This window comes from Lutjanus erythropterus, chromosome 21 (assembly GCF_056507025.1).
Source record: "Lutjanus erythropterus isolate fLutEry1 chromosome 21, fLutEry1.hap2, whole genome shotgun sequence".
Classification (NCBI taxonomy): domain Eukaryota; kingdom Metazoa; phylum Chordata; class Actinopteri; order Lutjaniformes; family Lutjanidae; genus Lutjanus; species Lutjanus erythropterus.
Window position 1 is genome coordinate 19,599,450 of NC_139337.1, and position 17,387 is coordinate 19,616,836.

The window sequence follows — 17,387 nt, forward strand, 5'->3', positions numbered from 1 at the left end:
CCTGCTGTCCTGCCCCCAGCAACACAACCACTGCTGCTCAGGAGGTCCAGGCTCCAGCCGTCCACCCGCTGCCAAAACACACACACACACAAACACACACAGTGAAAATAAGTGAGAAAAATGTCAGCGGGGAAGACACACACCTATCTGTCGAGCTGTAGGCTCCTGTCTGACTGATGTATTTTCAAAAAGGCTCCAAACGATGGACTGTAATTTTTATTTACCTGCAATGACCTTGACTCTTCTGCCAGACTTTATTAATCACATCAATTATTTTTAATATTCTAGCTTATTTAATTATTTGACAGTCATGATGTTACATTTATTTATTTGTTTCAAACTTAATCTTTACAAACGTGTTTTTAATATGTTCATTATACTAAAACATGCTATTTAATTTAATTTAATTTCTTGGCATATTTTCAGAATAACACAGATAGACTGTTCATCATTTCTGTGCCATATTACAGCTAAAGTGAATGTTTTTTCATGCCAGTCCCACTTAGTGTTAGACCACTTAGCTAAGCAGACATCACAGCAATTAATCTTTCACCGTGAGAGCCGACTATGGCTGCTTGTCAGACTGATTATACAATGCTATATATCTGCTACGTAGTGCAAAATGGTACAAGTCAGTTTTCAGACTGTGCAGACTGAGCCCTAATCTGACAAATTACTGCATAAATTGTGTGTTCAAATACACAAGATAAATAGGAGCGTGTTACTTCGACATAGGAGACCACTGTTTGTATCTCATCACCTACTTTGTTTGTTCTTTAAACACTGACCTCAAGCTTTTTCTAACCTCAGCCAATTAGTTTTAGCTTCCAAAAGTTAACCAAACTTGTTAACTGACGTGCCAGGGGGGGTCAGATGTGAGAGTTTTGCTTCTGGATGGTGTAATAGGAGCAGACTTGGTAAAAAATCGACTGTGGAAGTTGTGGGATCCCCCTCAGCCACTTCGTTGCACCAAACTGAAAATGAGTTTCTCTAAGCTTAGAGGATGTGTGCTGTATGTTCAAGGCTCCATCATAAACGTAGTTCAGTTCTGCTGAAAGTATAATAGCAAAGTCATAAGGAGATTGGTGTCTGCTGGTATCAGGTAATTGAGTGCTGTATGAATTTTTGGAAACCTGCTTCATAAAATCACAATAATGGAAAATATACTGCATGCAAATACTACCTTCAATCTCAAAGCAAATATGACGAGACAGAAACAGCTTGAGATAAACTCCTCTGGAGAAGTACAGAGACACGGACGGTGACTGTCGATAAATCTCTCTAAATCCATGACTTCAAAAACTCTTTTATACCTCCTGCTTAGCTCTGCCATTCTTTTTTCTTTTGTGCTTTTTTCTCTTATTCTCTCTTTCATCTCGACTTACTTTTTCAACCTACCTCCACACACACACAGCGTCAGTCGTTTCAACAAGAGCCACTAAAAAACATATGTATATATTCAAGTAGCAACTAAAACTAAAACATTTAGCCTGGGTCCAGACCTTCCTGTGCATCCACTGCTACTGCTACTGGCCTCTGCTAGCTAAACTTTATCTAACCAAAATTTTCAATAATGCACAGGGAGATTATATGGTCGTGCTGATGGGCATCAGATCAGAAAACACTCCTATGTGTTGATACACAGAAGGGAAAAGGGAAAACCACATCTAGTCATTTAGGGTACTGGATGACTTATTAAATATTTTTGTAATGTGGCTGTATTGAAGGAGATGTTGGTTGGAAATTTGGTACAAATATCCATGAACTCATGAATGCTATGCCATTTGTAGTTTTAAGATTTTACAGTAAAATGTCTCTACAGCTATGTGGTGAGGAGCAGAGATTAATATTTCTCCCGAAGATGACACATTTTCTATCAAGCACACTGTTCTGAACTATGTAGGCTTCAAACCTGACCACTACAGTGTGTTATCTAGTGGATTATTGCTGCAGAAAAACGGTTCAACATTAATCAACATTATAATAAACATGACTGTGATCTGTCATTGTCTGACTGAACAGCCTCATGAAAGTGTTATTTTATAATTTCTAATATCCTAAACTAACAAAATTCGTTAAAACAAGTCATTTGGTGTTTTCAAAGTCACGATATTGAACTGAGTCGGATTCCTTATTCTGTTCACGTTCAGAGGCTGCTGCTGAGCGCAGCAGGCAACTCGTACCAGTCACGCTTCAATATTCAATATAGTCTGCTTAATAAAGTTAATGATCACACAAAGTTAAAAAGCAAAACTGTAGAAAAGCTTTGAATCACTTGGTGTGAGGCTTTGGATAGATTTGTCAGGAGATTTCAGCATCTTTCTTCAGTGAGGGCACTTTTTGCCACACCTAACTGTTGAAGGTAAATCCATCATATGCTGCCACCTCTCCGTATGTCATCCAGAGTATTTTGGGTAAAGTATAGATTCAGTGTTCTTTCAAATGTTGCAGCAAACTTCAGTCCAGTGCATTTTTTTCTCTCAAGCACAGCACACACATTGCATGTTCATTGTTTAATATTTTCATTGTGTCTTTCCTCATAAAGCTGCTGACAGACATGGTGTTGTGTGTCTAATTTAGATGGTAGAGCCAAGTTAATGTGGTAAGTGCATTAATGATTGGAGGTGTTTAAATTCATGGCATTTTGTGCTTGTTAAAAAATGAATTAAAGCGCTTGGTGTGTTTGGCCAGTAACACATAAGAGCAACAAAACACACACTACCCCACATGAAAATTAAATCTTAAGAATACTATAGTGTATCCTGTGACTTTATATGTGGTCCTTTTAAATGCCTATTAAATTTACTTGCCTATGGCAGTTTTAGAACTGTATTATTTTCCTGCTTTGCCTCAGGACTGGGGAGTCGCTGCACCCCCAACTTCAACTTTGAATGAAGTCGTCAAGCAGTGAGGATGACTTTGTGGTCTTAACTCTCACTTCTTGGAGAGTTTCTCTGGCGAGTCTACTCACGCTGGGGGCCAAGCTGGAGAGAACGGTGGACACCTCATCTGTCTTGCAGCTCCTGCAAGGCCTGTTGTCGCTCTGTCTCTCGCTCCTTCTCTCTTATTTCCCCCTCCTCTCCTGGAGGTGCCTCCTTAGGCTGTCTTTGCATTTTGGCAAGGTGCCGCACTGCATACAGCGACACAGGCAGGGAGGGAGATCATCTGCCTGCTGTCATCATCCTCTAATTCATCCTCCTCCTGCAGTCATAAGTCATACCAGATATGAAAAATGCAGAAAATCGAATGTGTTAGAGAAACTTTAATGACGTGTGATGTGGCTAACACAACAGGTTTTTGTCCTATTATTTAATTTTTATTTCTTTATATTTATTATGCAACAATTTTGGATGAAAAATACAGACTTGGCATACAAAGGCCTTTTTGTCTTCTACTTTTATCCCCTTAGGATTACTGCTGAGAAAACAAAAGTATGTCCCATCATTTCAGATTTTAAGTGGCTCAGATTTTTTTCTCCTTATCTCACAGTACAGTGACTTCATACCGTATGTGCGCACACTGAAGAACATTCATAATCGTGATCTATTGCAACTGACAGAAAACCTATTAGGGAAAACTGTATATTAGAGCATCAATTGGAGGAAGATATCTGTGTGTTCCAGCACTTATTGAGTTTCCAGGTAGACAGAGACAAATACCTGATAAACAAAAATCAATTTCCAACAGAGCTCCAGCAAGCTGCTGCCATTCAGGTGCAACACCATGTCTGAAAACTACATTTATCTATTACAGTGAGAAACTCGATCTGAAAACGTGCTGTCATCACTCACGTTTTACTGCGTATGCTTATGTCAAATCAATCATCCCCCTCACCTGGATCATGAGGGATTTTGGGACAGTCTGTATCTCTGGGGACTGCTGGATGTGTTTCACTCAACTTACTGACAGGTTTTACACAGAGATGATAAGAAAAAGACCAACTGGAGTGTTTATAGTCCCCAGCTGCTTTTTTTTTTTTTTTATCAAGGAAGTCTAATGGTTTACAGCAGGAATGACCCGGGCTTTGCTCAACAGTAACTTTTGTGGTAAATGACAGCTGAAGATTTTCTAAATGTTGTCTCAGGTGAGCATGACCCAGCTCAGTGGATCTTTTTCTGTGGCCGATGTTGAGGCTCCGCTTACGCTTTGTTCTGCTACACGCGAGAAAATGTCATGACAGCTGCTTGCATCAACACCTGCATCACCCAGGACATCATCTTGACAAAAACATTCCTCCTGCATGAGAATTCTTAAATTAAGCTGTTAGTGGCAGTAATGGGAGTCGGAGGTTGGCTGCCTGTGAGTGTCTCTTCTTCGGTTGTATTTGTGGATCCATTATTGATGGTTTATTTCTGTGTTTAAAAGAAAGTCTTAACAGATTGAGCAAACATGATATGAAGTCTAAAAACAACCTTTTTTTCTGACACATTGCTATGACCATAATAGAAGTTAAATATATTTCCAGGCATTTCAAATATAACCCAAGCACGCTGACTCCGGTAACTTTCCTTCTCTGTCGGTTTTACAGTGAAAGATTGCTTTGACACACCTCAAAAACATCTGAAAACACAGATTCATATCACCATCCAAATTTAATCCATGGTCCCTTGATCCAAATTTTAGCTGTCTGTAGATTTTGATTTGAGATTACGGTCACAGACAAGATTGTTTCAGACCAAATCAGAATATTAAACAGTAGACAAACAATACACAGAGATATCTATGAAGGTTGACTTCTTCACAACATTTTAGTTTATTTAGCACAACGAAATAAAAGTTTTAAAAAGGCGTATAAACTTCCCTAGACCAAAGTCAGAAAGACTGTGATTAAAAATTACTAGTAAAACAAAAGAAAACATTGTGCAAAGGACTTTTTGCTTTTTATTGTCCTCCCATGATCCTCCCATACGCACCTGTCAACCTACCTTTTTTGCTTTCCTATTTTAAATTCTTCAAAGCAGCTGACAGCTTTGCACACTGTTGGAATAATCTGAACCACTTCTTATGAAAAAATATAGAAAAAAAAACATTGAATGAGAAGTGTGTCCAAACTTTTGACAGGTACTAAATATTGGCATGATCTATTGGTGTGAGTAAATACGAAAGTGTTTTATTTATATAGCACCTTTCAAGAGCAGAACATCACAAAGTGCTGCACAGAAGAAATCAGATTACCAATTTAAGGCTAAAAATAAACCACCATGAACAGAAATAGACTGAATTACACAGAGGATAGTGTAAACAGGTGCTGCTTGAGGTGCTTTTTAAAATGTGTTCACAGATCAGACGGGAGATGCTTCAAAGGTTTAGGAGCTATAACCTCAAAAGCTCAGTATGCTTTAGTTTTAAACCTGGATTGAGGAATAGCCAACAAGCCCTGATCAGAGGACCTTAGGGACCTGCTGAAATGATAGGTCTGCAGCAGATCTCTAATATAGGCAGGTGTCTGACCATGCAGAGCTCTGTAAGTGATCATAAGAGCTTTGGGAGACCGGTTCAAAAGCTTAGCGGCGGCATTTTGGACCACTTGTAAAAGATCCAGGAATGCTTTGCAGAGGCAGGTGAAGAGGGAGTGACAGCAGTGGAGAGGAGGTGAGATAAAAGTATGCATTATCATTTCCATCTGTGCTTGAAACACAGTGGGCATGAGTGTTGCAATGTTTCTCAGCTCGAAAAACAGGAGCAAATCAAACACTAGACATGTTGGTCCAGAGTCAGAGCCTGGTCTGTAGTGATGGGAGGATTTAAAGAAAGGTGAAAGAGAACCAAGAACTTAGGGAGCAGAAATAAGAACTTCTGTTTTTGTTTTGTTTTTTAATAATGAGCTGTTCAGTAAGACTTTTAATCATTTGTCCTTTGCTCCAAAAACAATTACTTCAGTTTTGTCTTTGTTCAATTCAAGAAAAGATATAAATAAGTAACCACCATAAGGTTAAGGTGAAGGTTCCTCTATTTGTCTCCCTTAGGAGACGTGTCTCGGATAAAGGGAAAGCTGCAGATTACTGTGCAAAAAACAATAAATTAGAACATTAACATTGCTGCTTTCTACTGTTTACTAACCCCCATTTCTGCCACATTTATACCATCTAACATGACGCACCAGAAAAAAAAAACACAAGAAAACTTGTCTACTGCCAATAGCAAAGGACTTAGTCGCTATTTCAGTGGATTTACTTGCATTATAAAAAACCTGCATATACGTTCTAATTTGGGTGTTAAAACTATATCATTGTCTGTTGAAGGGGAAGCACGTGCATTGCAAACAGAATAGGACACAGAAAACAGAGTTTCAGATGAAGGGGTGCAGTTACCAACATCAACTGAAAAAAAAACTCCATCAGAGAGACAAGAGGAGAACCACTTGAACCACAGGCCGTTTCCATCAACATGGAACCGGCCCCACTCTGGTTGAAGCACCTAATTTTGAATTGTTCTGAGCATTTGCACCAAAAATAAATTGATTCTGAACCTGAATAGTTGGTCCCCAGCCGGAACCAAAAAATAGCAGGTTTTTCATGGGAACCAGAGGGGGCGTGTCAGTTTCTGCAGGTCACTGTACATTATTCAGCACCCTCTGTTGATGACGTCCTTGATTACAGTGGTTCCGCTCAAAACCTGAGGAAATTCATCTTGAATCAGTTCAAGAGTCAGAGCTAATCTGGTGGAAAAGAGTCACCAGAGATACCCAACCACTGTCTGAGTCTGTCGGTTAAGTAACGTGGTCCACTGAGACCCAACAAAACCGAACTCTCTCCTGCGCTCTCAAAATATAATTTGAGGCCATTAGAAGAGCTGTTTTTGTTCAGGCTGTCATCAGTGGTAGGTAGACAGAAACTGCAGTTCACACAAAAGTTATGTTTAAGGTAATTTAGTAGCTGTGTTGCCAGTTTGTTCAGAAGAAGTTTTTTTTTTTGATCATGAAAAGTCTTTTTAAACTCATTCATGTGTAAAACTATTCACGCTGATAGTCTCTGTGTCAGATGGCCTTGACTCCAGGTGAGGTCTGCTTTCAGGTGCTTTTGTGTCTTTCCTTTGCGTCTCTGCAATGCAGCAATAAATCTTTTGAAAAGACTGGAAGCATGCCACAATGACTACAAATGAGTGCGTGGGCCTGACAGATGACGTCACATCTACTTTAGCCTGTGTTTTTGTTCAGGTTCTTCGGGAGGATCCAGTGTTGTACCGCTTCCAAAAACCTCCAAAAAATTTCTTTGGTGACAAAATTGGGACTTAATGAGACTGACGCTCGGCATGTGTGTGTGTGTGTCTGTGTGGAGAAAACTTACTCATCCATGAAAGTGTGTTTGGTTTATAGTGGAATGGGTTGAGGATAAAATAAGAGAGAGAATAAGGGGGAATTCATGCCATCATCGCAGCATGGTTCTGATACACACGGCTGTGACGATAGAAGACCTTTCCCTGACCGAGCAGCATTTCTAGATACCGACCTCCTGCTGCTGATGCTTTCCTCCGTAGTTCAGTGCCTGCAGTGCATATGATAACATTTGGTCATAATTGGTTGTTTTTACATGCACGGAGCGACTTGGCTGTTATTGGTCACATTGCGGTTGAGGTCTCATTTGGGTTAAACTGTTTACATGGACCTCTGATGCCCCACAAATGAAAAAAAACATGAATAAATCCCATGAATAAACCAAATAACAGACTATTTCTTGTGCTCCTCTGACAGAGGGGTTCACCTGCAATTACAGTAAGTACAAAAAATGTGTCTTCAGCAGAGAAAATAGCAGGTTATTTCTAATGCATGGGGAAGAAATGATAACCTGAATGTTCTTAGAGAAATGTGTCAGCACCCCCACCCTTTAATTTTCTGTCTTTTTTCTTCTCTTTTCCTCCTTTTCAATTTATATACATGTGTGTGTGTGTGTGTGTGTGTGTATATATATATATATATATATATATATATATATGTATATGTGTATATGCTATATTTGTTTTTTTTTCTTTCCTAGTTTTATGTATGTATGTATTTTTTCTACTTTCGAACCTTATTATTCATTTATTTTCCAAGCTGCGGTTGCAAATTAAGATGCCTGGTGTCACAGAGAAGGACAGGGCTCCTCTCTCAGGGTCTGGGGGCAGCGCTAGCTGGGTGAATGAATAATAGGATGCATCCTCCAACAGCCAGCCATCTCCCCAGGGTCAGGGGGCAGCTAAGAAAGGATGATCCCCCCTGTATAGTATTTAGAGGCATATACAAAAGTATCTGGAAAAATCTGGATGGGGCAGGAAAAAGGGGGAAAAAGTAATAATAAAACGAATAAATAAAATAATAACTATGCATAACTAGCCACCCCTGCCAGGAGTTTGTTTTTCTTTCTTCCTATTCTCCCTTCCTGTTCCCTTTCTTCTGCTCATTATTGACTTATGTCTGCAATCCACAGAAGAAGCAAAAGAAAACCAAAAGACCAAAGAGTAAGCACAACTTCATTAATCAATATTGATACAAATGAAGTAGTGGGAAGCAAACTACATCACCACCAGAGAGGTCACAACTCTAGATGGTCATGTTTTATTACCTACGTCATTACAGGGTCAGGATTTAAAAAAAAAAAAAAAAAAGTCAACTGTCCAGATCACCATATTCATGTTTTCTTGGGGACAAAACTGTAGTGCCACAATTAAGTAAACTGACAACATGTACATAAAACTGTCATGACAGTCTTATAATGATTACTTGCCTGGAGCATGTTAATCTTTATTTGTGGTTGGATCAGTGACCAGTCAAGGATCAGAATGTCAATATGTGTAACAGAGAAGTGGCTTTCTGCAGGCACAGATAATGCACAACTCAATAATGGCTGGCATTAGTGGAAGAGACTCATACAGCAGTGTGTGGAGGTTTTCTAGTTGTCTGAGGTGACATAACAAGCCCTATATGAGGTCACTGATAGTGTCACTGTATGTCTCACAGCAGCAGAACATGATGTGTTGGATGGATTCTAAAATAACTTGTTGAGCAGATAAAAGAGAAATCTACTGCCTGTGTGGCTCTGATCTCTGTATGTCTTCCTGATCTCCAGGTAACCTCTCCAAAACCTGCACAGCAGATGGCTGGACTGAGATGCATCCATTTGACATCGCCGTGAACTGTGGATACAATCTCAACGGCACAAGTGATGATGTACGTAAACCGCTGCAGCCTATAAGATGCAGCAGAACGGATACCCAGTGGTCCTAGTGTGAATGAACTCAGCGGCAGCACAGCATGACACCTTCTCTAGAACCAGTGGGCAGAAGAATTAGATTAGAACATCTTTTTTTTTTTCTCTGTATGTGGGTGTTGTAGGGTCTATCAACAAAACAGCTCTACCGACTGTTAGTTTCACAACTCCAGGCATTGATTCATACTTTTTCTATGCCTTCATTCAATGCTTCTTTTTTTAGTATTTTTCTTTTATTGCTGCAAGTGACAGGGGTTGTTTATAAAGAACACAGCTGACTGTGCAGCATAACATTCTGAGTGCATGTCCATGTTGGGGCTTTGAAAAGTGTTGCAATGGAAATTATTGCTATATTTTAGTGGAATAAACACCACATTTCTGTAGACACCTTCAGAACTACCAGAAATAATTTATATGAGGGAAACACAAGAAAATTAGTTTTGCTCCAACTAAGGTTTATTTAGGGAAATTTTTATTGACAAGAATTTGAAACTTGGTTAGGTTTGGGCACCAAAACTACTCAGGAAAAGATCACGCTTTGGGTTGAAGCAGACCGAAAGGGTTTCTGGCAATCACACGGACTCATCAAGACGACCAGTACTAGCCAATCACAGCAAAATGGGACGGGATTAAGCAGAACAAAATGACGCAGTTGGAGCTAACTGGCACCTAGCCGAGCCTATTTTAGCACAAAGGCTAGAATCTGGGAAATTCAGATAGCTTGGCTCAGTAAAACATAAAAGGCGACTTGTGGTTTTAGTGGGAGTTTAAAGATACACAAGTCGTATAGTCTTCACTGGTTGTCTGTTCATCGAAAGAGATTTGCCTCAGATGTTGGAAGTTGGAGCTGGAATTATGGAACACCTGCGTTGCCTAGTCGGAAAACAAAGATGAATTCCTCCATGAAAATCTTTACTGTGCTTGATAACAACACATTAAGCAGTATTTTTGCGCATACAGACTCCGTAGCAACATTCTCAAGCAAGTCCTGGAATTTAAAAAGAATCGTTCTGTGATTTCTGGTGAATTTATGGACATGTGCATTTGCTATAATTATATTCACAGAAAGTATAAATCACATTATATGTGCATTATGTCTGAGTGTTCAGATTTGACTGAGTAAGGACTCACAAATGCAGTAAGACAATGCAGTTTGTGAACCCGAGCTCCACACCAACCCCTGATAGGAAATAATTCTCTCCACTATTTTCACCAGTTAGCTGCTAACTTTGTCTGTCTGGGCTGAAAGAATAAAGAGAACTGCAGAGTCATTATAGTTATGGTACTGCGAGTGACTCATTTCACATTACACACTCTTGATTCAGTGTTATTATAAAAAATATTGATTACATTCACTTAAATCCGCAGACTAGAGAATGGTATTGAACTCTGCAAAAAAACTGATGAACTAAGAAACAAAACTATTAAATTGAAAATGAATATAAATCAGTATCCTTCATTGTTTGCAGAAGCACACACGTCTATGAAGCACAATGCACTTTATTTCCATTGACAAGCCTGGCTCAGTTAGTAGTTCCTGCCTCTGTTATCAGACATTATGGATCATTAGAGGTTATTCGTGTTGCCTTCAGGGCAAGGAAGGGAATAAATACATCAAATGTTGGTCTTATCCAGTTTAATGCAGAAGGAGAGAGCTAATCTTGTCTGTGTTGACGAAGGTGGAGCAGGGTGAAGAGTGGATGTGCTCTACAGGGTGGTAAAAGCTTTCTGGGTGGGCACTCTGCTCCGTGAGTCACTGCGCCGGCCTCATTAGTATGCCACATAGGAAGTCAGGAGGGACCCGGCTGGTGAAGTACTCTAAAAGGAATTCAATGTCCGTCTTTTTGCATACTTGATACGTCCATGTGCCACAGGATGCAGAGCTCTTAATCTCATTTTCATCAAGCACAAAACATACAGTGCCATGGCAGCAACACCGTGAAACTACTCTGAAAGGTTTCAGGCGCTGAAGCCAGTGAAATCCAGTTATTACGGTATTTTAGACAACAACAAAAACCGTTAGCTTGGAACATGTCAGTAGATCCAGCTGTATTGATTCTTAATAAGTAAGGGAAGGGAAGGTGGTTTAAGGAGAATTATTTAATATATATATATATACTCCAGTGCAGCACCGTCTCTTGTTATTGTAAAAGTATGATGTTGCACTCTTCACATGCTTGTGTTGGTTCAGTGTAGGTCTTTTGTGACATGTTATGTTCAGAGGGAATGAATGGAATGGTTTGCCATCAGAAATGACACATTCAACAAGTAAAAGTTTTTAAAAGTGTTGAACAAAATATTTCATGGCACAACAGCAGCACCCTGACTCTGTTTGACCTGAATGGAATGGAACCATTAGAATCAGGGCTCACACCTGTGTTTACTATTTCGAGTGTGAAAATGGCTTCTGTTAAAAAGGTCTACGGAGGGGTGGTCAGACATATCTGCCAGAGCAAATGAAAACATGAGCCTGACAGATTTGTCTGGTTCCCAGGCTACTAAAAGGTCACCGGAGTCATTAAATGAGCCCAGTGTGACAGGTGAACACTGCTGGTCTGCTTTTAGAGGATTCTCATTGTATTCATTACAATTCATAGAGATTAAGAAAGAAAATGTTCTATCCTCAGGTCTGATGTTGCTCTTGACCCTTTTTTCTTACTGTAATTTAAGAATATGTCCACTCATGACACCTCATCACAGGCTGCACGGTTAGTTGAGAGCAAGAAGTTAGTAAAATAGAGTATTACCCTGTAAGAAAACAGAATTTTATCAAGTCAGTTTTACTTGTATAGTGTCAAATCAGTCATTATCTCTTTTCATATAGAGCAGGTGTAGACTGGACTGGACTTACACACTGATGCTTCAGTAGTAAAGATGCATTAATATTGTGCTTAAGTATAGTACTCAAATAAATGTAGTGACCCTGACATTGAAAAACCACATCTTAGTAGTTCAGGATTTATTCAAGCTAATAAACTAATTTCGTTTCCTTTACTGTGACTTACTGAAGTTGTGTTTCGTTTTTTCATCAGGGCAACTTTTTCTTGCAAGTGAAGATCGGCTACACCATTGGGCACAGTGTTTCCCTCATTTCTCTCACCACAGCTATTGTGATCCTCTGCATCTTCAGGTATGTGGAAGACACGTTCACCACATGATGACACATTTGAATGAAACCACCACCATCATGACGTTTCTCACCTTATGTAGAGGAAGTCTGAAAAAGAGAATCTACGTTTTCAGCTCAAGAATGTACAGTGTTGACTTTTATGATAATTCCTGAGAGATAAACCGGCCTCCTGGCCTCATGTGGTCCGTTGTTTAGAAGCAGAGAATAAAGAAGAACAAACACAGTCACTGCTGCAGGACCCCCACATAGAGCATTAGTATGAGCAATTTACCATAAAGCACACTGACACTGTCTTTACTGCCGCTGGGCGTTATCATATGGACAACAAACACTTTGAACTGGGACTTAATAACCAGGAGAACAGGAAACAGGAGACTTATGATGAACTATAAAAGACAGGAAGAAAAATATAAATACTTTATGAATTAAATAAATTGTCAGTCAAACTCAAAATTCATGTTAGTGACTTGATCTCTTGATGGCACATTTCTGCAGCCGTATGGAGATTATACATCTGACGTATGGTGATATGTTTTTTACTCGGCAAGTCAGGGACTGATTATAAGCTCCTCAAAGATAATTACAGTTTTGATGTCAAGAATGACTGAGATCAAAGCTTTAGATTGAAAATGCTTCACCCTGAAGGACAATGAATAAACAATATATGTGTATATGTGTGACTCACATTATAATAAGGCAGGGAAAAACAAACGCTGATTCATAATACAGACTTTAAGTTGATGGTTAAAGGTGTAATATGCAACATTTTTCTCAAAAAACGTGTAGACTCATATAAACATAATCCCTTCCAATCATGGAAGTGTGGTGGTGTCTGTACCTGCAGAGATCCTGCCCTCCACCTGTATTTATTTTTGTCATTATTTTGCCATGTTTGGAACTGGCACAGTTTTAAATAGTTTTAAATTTGAACAAGTAAATGTTATACAATTAAAAGACATTTTTTAAGGCCAAAAGTTAATTAGTAATTCTGTTTTTTTGGCAGGGTTAAAAAACAAACAAACAAACAACTAAATCATGGTTAAAGGTCGAGTCGGTAGGATCAGTTCGAGCTGTTCATAAACGCATCATGATGTCATCATTTTGATTGGTGGTCCGGAGCACCGCATAACGATGAGAAAAACAAGAAAAGGGCAGAGTCTCTGCAGGCACAGACACCACCACACACTTGTGGTGGCTCATAAGTGATGATTGAGAGGGATTATGTAACACGAGTATAAACACTGTGTATTTGTTTGTTTGCTTAGGAAAATGTTGCAGATTATATCATTAACCATGCTGTACTGCGATTGCTTTTTTGCAGGAACATATTGGAAATTTTTGCTAAGACATGTGAATGAAATTGTACATTTTGTTTTAGACTAAACAGGAACCTTTTTACAGATATGGACTTCTTCCTAAAAAAGCCGGTTGTTTCATTTATATTCTTTATTGTTTGTCGCTAAGCTGTTTGCTGTGCTGCAAGCTTCCCAGACGACACTAGCAGAACCAGAAACTTCTTTTTGCCTGAGCCTTAGCTCTTCTATGATCACAACAGGTCATCTCCATGAAATTATAGCCAGCGATGCAAAAAGCATTTTCCTTCTTCCGTCTTAGAATCTTTTCTCTAGAGTATTTTTTTCTGATTGCTTTTTTGGTTGCATTTTTTTATGTCTCCTATATGGCATCTGTTCCTGCCACTACGCTGTGCAATACTGCGTTAGTCACAGATTTTTCTTTTTTTTTTCCACAGAGACCTGCAGTAGGTGTGAAAGTGTGTCCACCTGAGAGTTTTGTTCGCTCTTATACATCCAGTGCAATGAGGCAGGTCAAGGTCAGGATGATAAAAAAAAAGTGTGAAAGTGTGAAATCAAGGCAGCCAACAGGTTTGAGCCTGGAGGAGAGTTATGACAGGGCAGTGGGAGGTGGAGGAAGCTGAGGGGGTTACAGTGAGGGGTATTAGTGAGAGTAAGTAGGATGGGGAGAGCCGCACCTGTTTCTAAAAGATACCACAGATTACAGGTGGGAAGAGAAAATATGGCAGTTTGTCACATTTGTGTCGGCTTACAATGATCTCTTGAAATATAAGCTTTATAGAGCTGAAGTTATGTCAGCTCAAGGTTATAGCCTCTGTGTGCAATCTCTCATTCAGCACTGCTTCCATTGGTCTTTTGTGTTCCAGTGGTTTACTTTAAATACGCTAAGACGTTTTTGTCGTTAGCTGTCCAGATGTCTCCTGTGATGAAAACAAAGTCTCCCTCTCTAAGTGTGGCCTTCAAATTACATTCCATCACCACATATCTCCTCTTCAGATAGTAAACCAAACTCAAAGTAATGGCGATACTTAAAGTATGCCTCTCGCCCTCATCCTCCATCCTCGCTTAGCTAACAGCTGATGTGACCTGCCCTGACCTGATTCATGTACTCATCATTGTGAGAGGTCAAGTAACTCAGTAACTCACAGTTACTTGGATTAGTCAGTGTCATATAATAACTTGTTACCGGGTAAAGTGATGATATTACAGTACAATTTCTAACAAGTTTTGAGCCTGTTGATGATGGGGCAATTATATAACTTTTAGGAGTTCACAAATGCGCACCTATTTTGGCAGTTAATGGAGATATCGAATGTGTTTAAAGACCATGTTGTGGAAAAACCCTTTAAAAAAAAAACAGATTAAAAGCCTCATGTTTTATGTGGATTACAGTATATACTGTTTACTCTTTACTCATAAACAATATTGTAGATTTATGTTTGTTTAAATCTTCTTCTGATCCCTCCTCTAGTCAACATCAACACGCATGCAGCTTGGCTCATCGAACCCACAAAAGTCTCAGCTTTCCAGTCCTACTCAGTTTATGCTAGTCTAATATCTTGAGGTGAAAGGTCAAGGGAACACTTTAAAAACGAGTCCAGTGCACCTCTGAAAGTATAGTAATGTATATACATTGATGTGTCTGTATAATTCCATGAGGGGTGAGTCATGCAAAACTATTCTGTCATTAGATTTTAGTTTCAGCAGCCACTGACCCTTTGCTAAGCCCCTCCTCCAAACAGTAACTGTCCAATCATAGATTAGCAAACATAACTAGGACACTGCGGGCTTGTCAAGCTTCGCATTTCTCTCCATGATGAAGTGGTGTGCATGGAAGTCTAAGAAGAGCAGCACTCTGTGTCTCATGTTTTTGGACGGTGGCGTCTTTTTTTTTTTGTTGTTGTCTTTAATAAACACAAGAACACACACGTGCAGCATAAGCTAGAAGAACACAGCGAAGGGAGGCTGAATGAAGCTGTTCAGTAACTTTACATATTTCAGAGCCTTTTACAGGGTTCTCGTTTTAAAATGTGTCACATAGAAACATTATAAAGTGAGCTGGAGATGGCCTTCTCATATATAAATGCTCTAAATTAGTCAGACATGTTCACATTTACATTGCAGCAGCAGCTGAAGAAAACAAGCATTTAGTGAGTCACAGTGCGGCGAGGACCAAATTTGGATAACAGCATATAACAACTGTTGTTTTAAACAGCCGTGACAGAATGTTAACAAGCTCTCCTGGCTGTGAGATAAGGTTAGAGGAAACTGTAATGATTCCTGGGGAAATATTAAGTGATTAGGCTGCACCACAGATGACTATTTCCCCTGACCTGGGAGCAGCAACAAAAGATCGGAGTTAATGGCAGACGTGACGATTTGTGGCCATCTCTCTCCCTGATCATCTGAAGTATGATAATGCAATCAGGAAGTCAAGATAATTAATGTATTAGAAAATATTTCTTATTAGTCACTTTAAAATCCACACCTCTTGTCTTTATTGGTGTGAAGGACCATAAAAGGCACTCGTTGTGCTCTAATGTAGATCCGTCCATATTGAAATAAAGGAAATTAATGAGGTTAATTATGAGTTAAGACAATCTGTGATTTGCTGTCATTTTAAGCTATTAACTCCAAGGACATTGGATAATGAGCATGAAGGCCCTCTTTATTGGATTGTGTGTGTGTGTCTTGTCTCTTTTGTCTTGATCTGTACTCTTGCATCTCCTTCTGTGCACCCTAGGAAGCTCCACTGCACAAGGAACTACATCCACATGCATCTGTTTGTGTCGTTTATCCTGAAGGCCATCGCCGTGTTCATCAAGGATGTCGTCCTCTACGAGGTCGGGGAGGTGGACAACTGCTCCTCAGGCTCTGTGAGTTAATTATCTGGTCCAGACGCTGCTGTTTGCTGTGTGTGTTTTGAGATGAACGATTCTGGGGATTGTTGGCGTCCTTGAACCCTGAAGGAGTCAAACTCTCTAAGAAGCTCTGCAGGTGGACACAACAGGAGACATGATGCAGAGCTGGTTGGCTGATTAGCCACATTAAACCACCTAATGAGAGATCTCCTCAGCTCAGATGGGGACGAAAAGATGGATTTTTGTGGTGTTTATGTTTGACAAGAGACAAGGAGGGCGTGTAAGTGGTTCTGTCGAATGCCCACTTTCATTATAACAAGGACAAAATCATGCCATGATATAGATTAGCATCATTTGATCAAGGTTTACAGTATATGTCCTGTAAACCTTGATATTATGTTGTATTATTTCTGGGAATTCTTTATTCAAGTCTGACTAATACTGGACCTTTGAGGCCAATCAGCAAGACTGCAAACAATCCCGGGTTGCCCTGCTTACTCTGCTTTAAATTTAGTTTGGGAGTAAGCAGCACTGAGGTACAGTATCGACAGATATAATAAAGATCTGAAGGTGGATCCCACTTTATAACCTGACCTTGAGGGTCTGTGGGGGTCCCAGTGTTAAAAAAAATCAAGTTTTAAGACCTGAAGTATTTACATTTTATTCTTGTGTGCTGCATATTTTAACATAATGTGTTCAATCATACTTTCAAAATGTACCTGTTATGAGTTTTCTCCAGAACTGCTCATCCAAACAATTCAAACTTGACACTGACTGCATACACTTTTACATATAAAGGTGCTAACTAGAACCAAAGGGTTCTTTGGCTAAAGATTTCACTTGCAACTTTTAAATCCAATATAAAGGGTTATACCTAAAATCTATTAAAGGTTCCACC

The 17,387-nt window shown here is 39.5% G+C and overlaps 1 protein-coding gene across 1 annotated transcript in view; it reads left to right on the forward strand.

Moving 5' to 3' along the window:
- The window catches only part of vipr1b (vasoactive intestinal peptide receptor 1b), a 57,870-nt gene that overhangs the window by 26,420 nt on the left and 14,063 nt on the right, over positions 1–17,387 (forward strand). The window contains exons 4-7 of the mRNA XM_084747014.1: positions 9,045–9,145; positions 9,453–9,458; positions 12,218–12,315; positions 16,372–16,504. Of these exons, the coding sequence (XP_084603140.1) occupies positions 9,045–9,145; positions 9,453–9,458; positions 12,218–12,315; positions 16,372–16,504 (338 nt within the window). The remainder of the gene's footprint in view (positions 1–9,044; positions 9,146–9,452; positions 9,459–12,217; positions 12,316–16,371; positions 16,505–17,387) is intronic.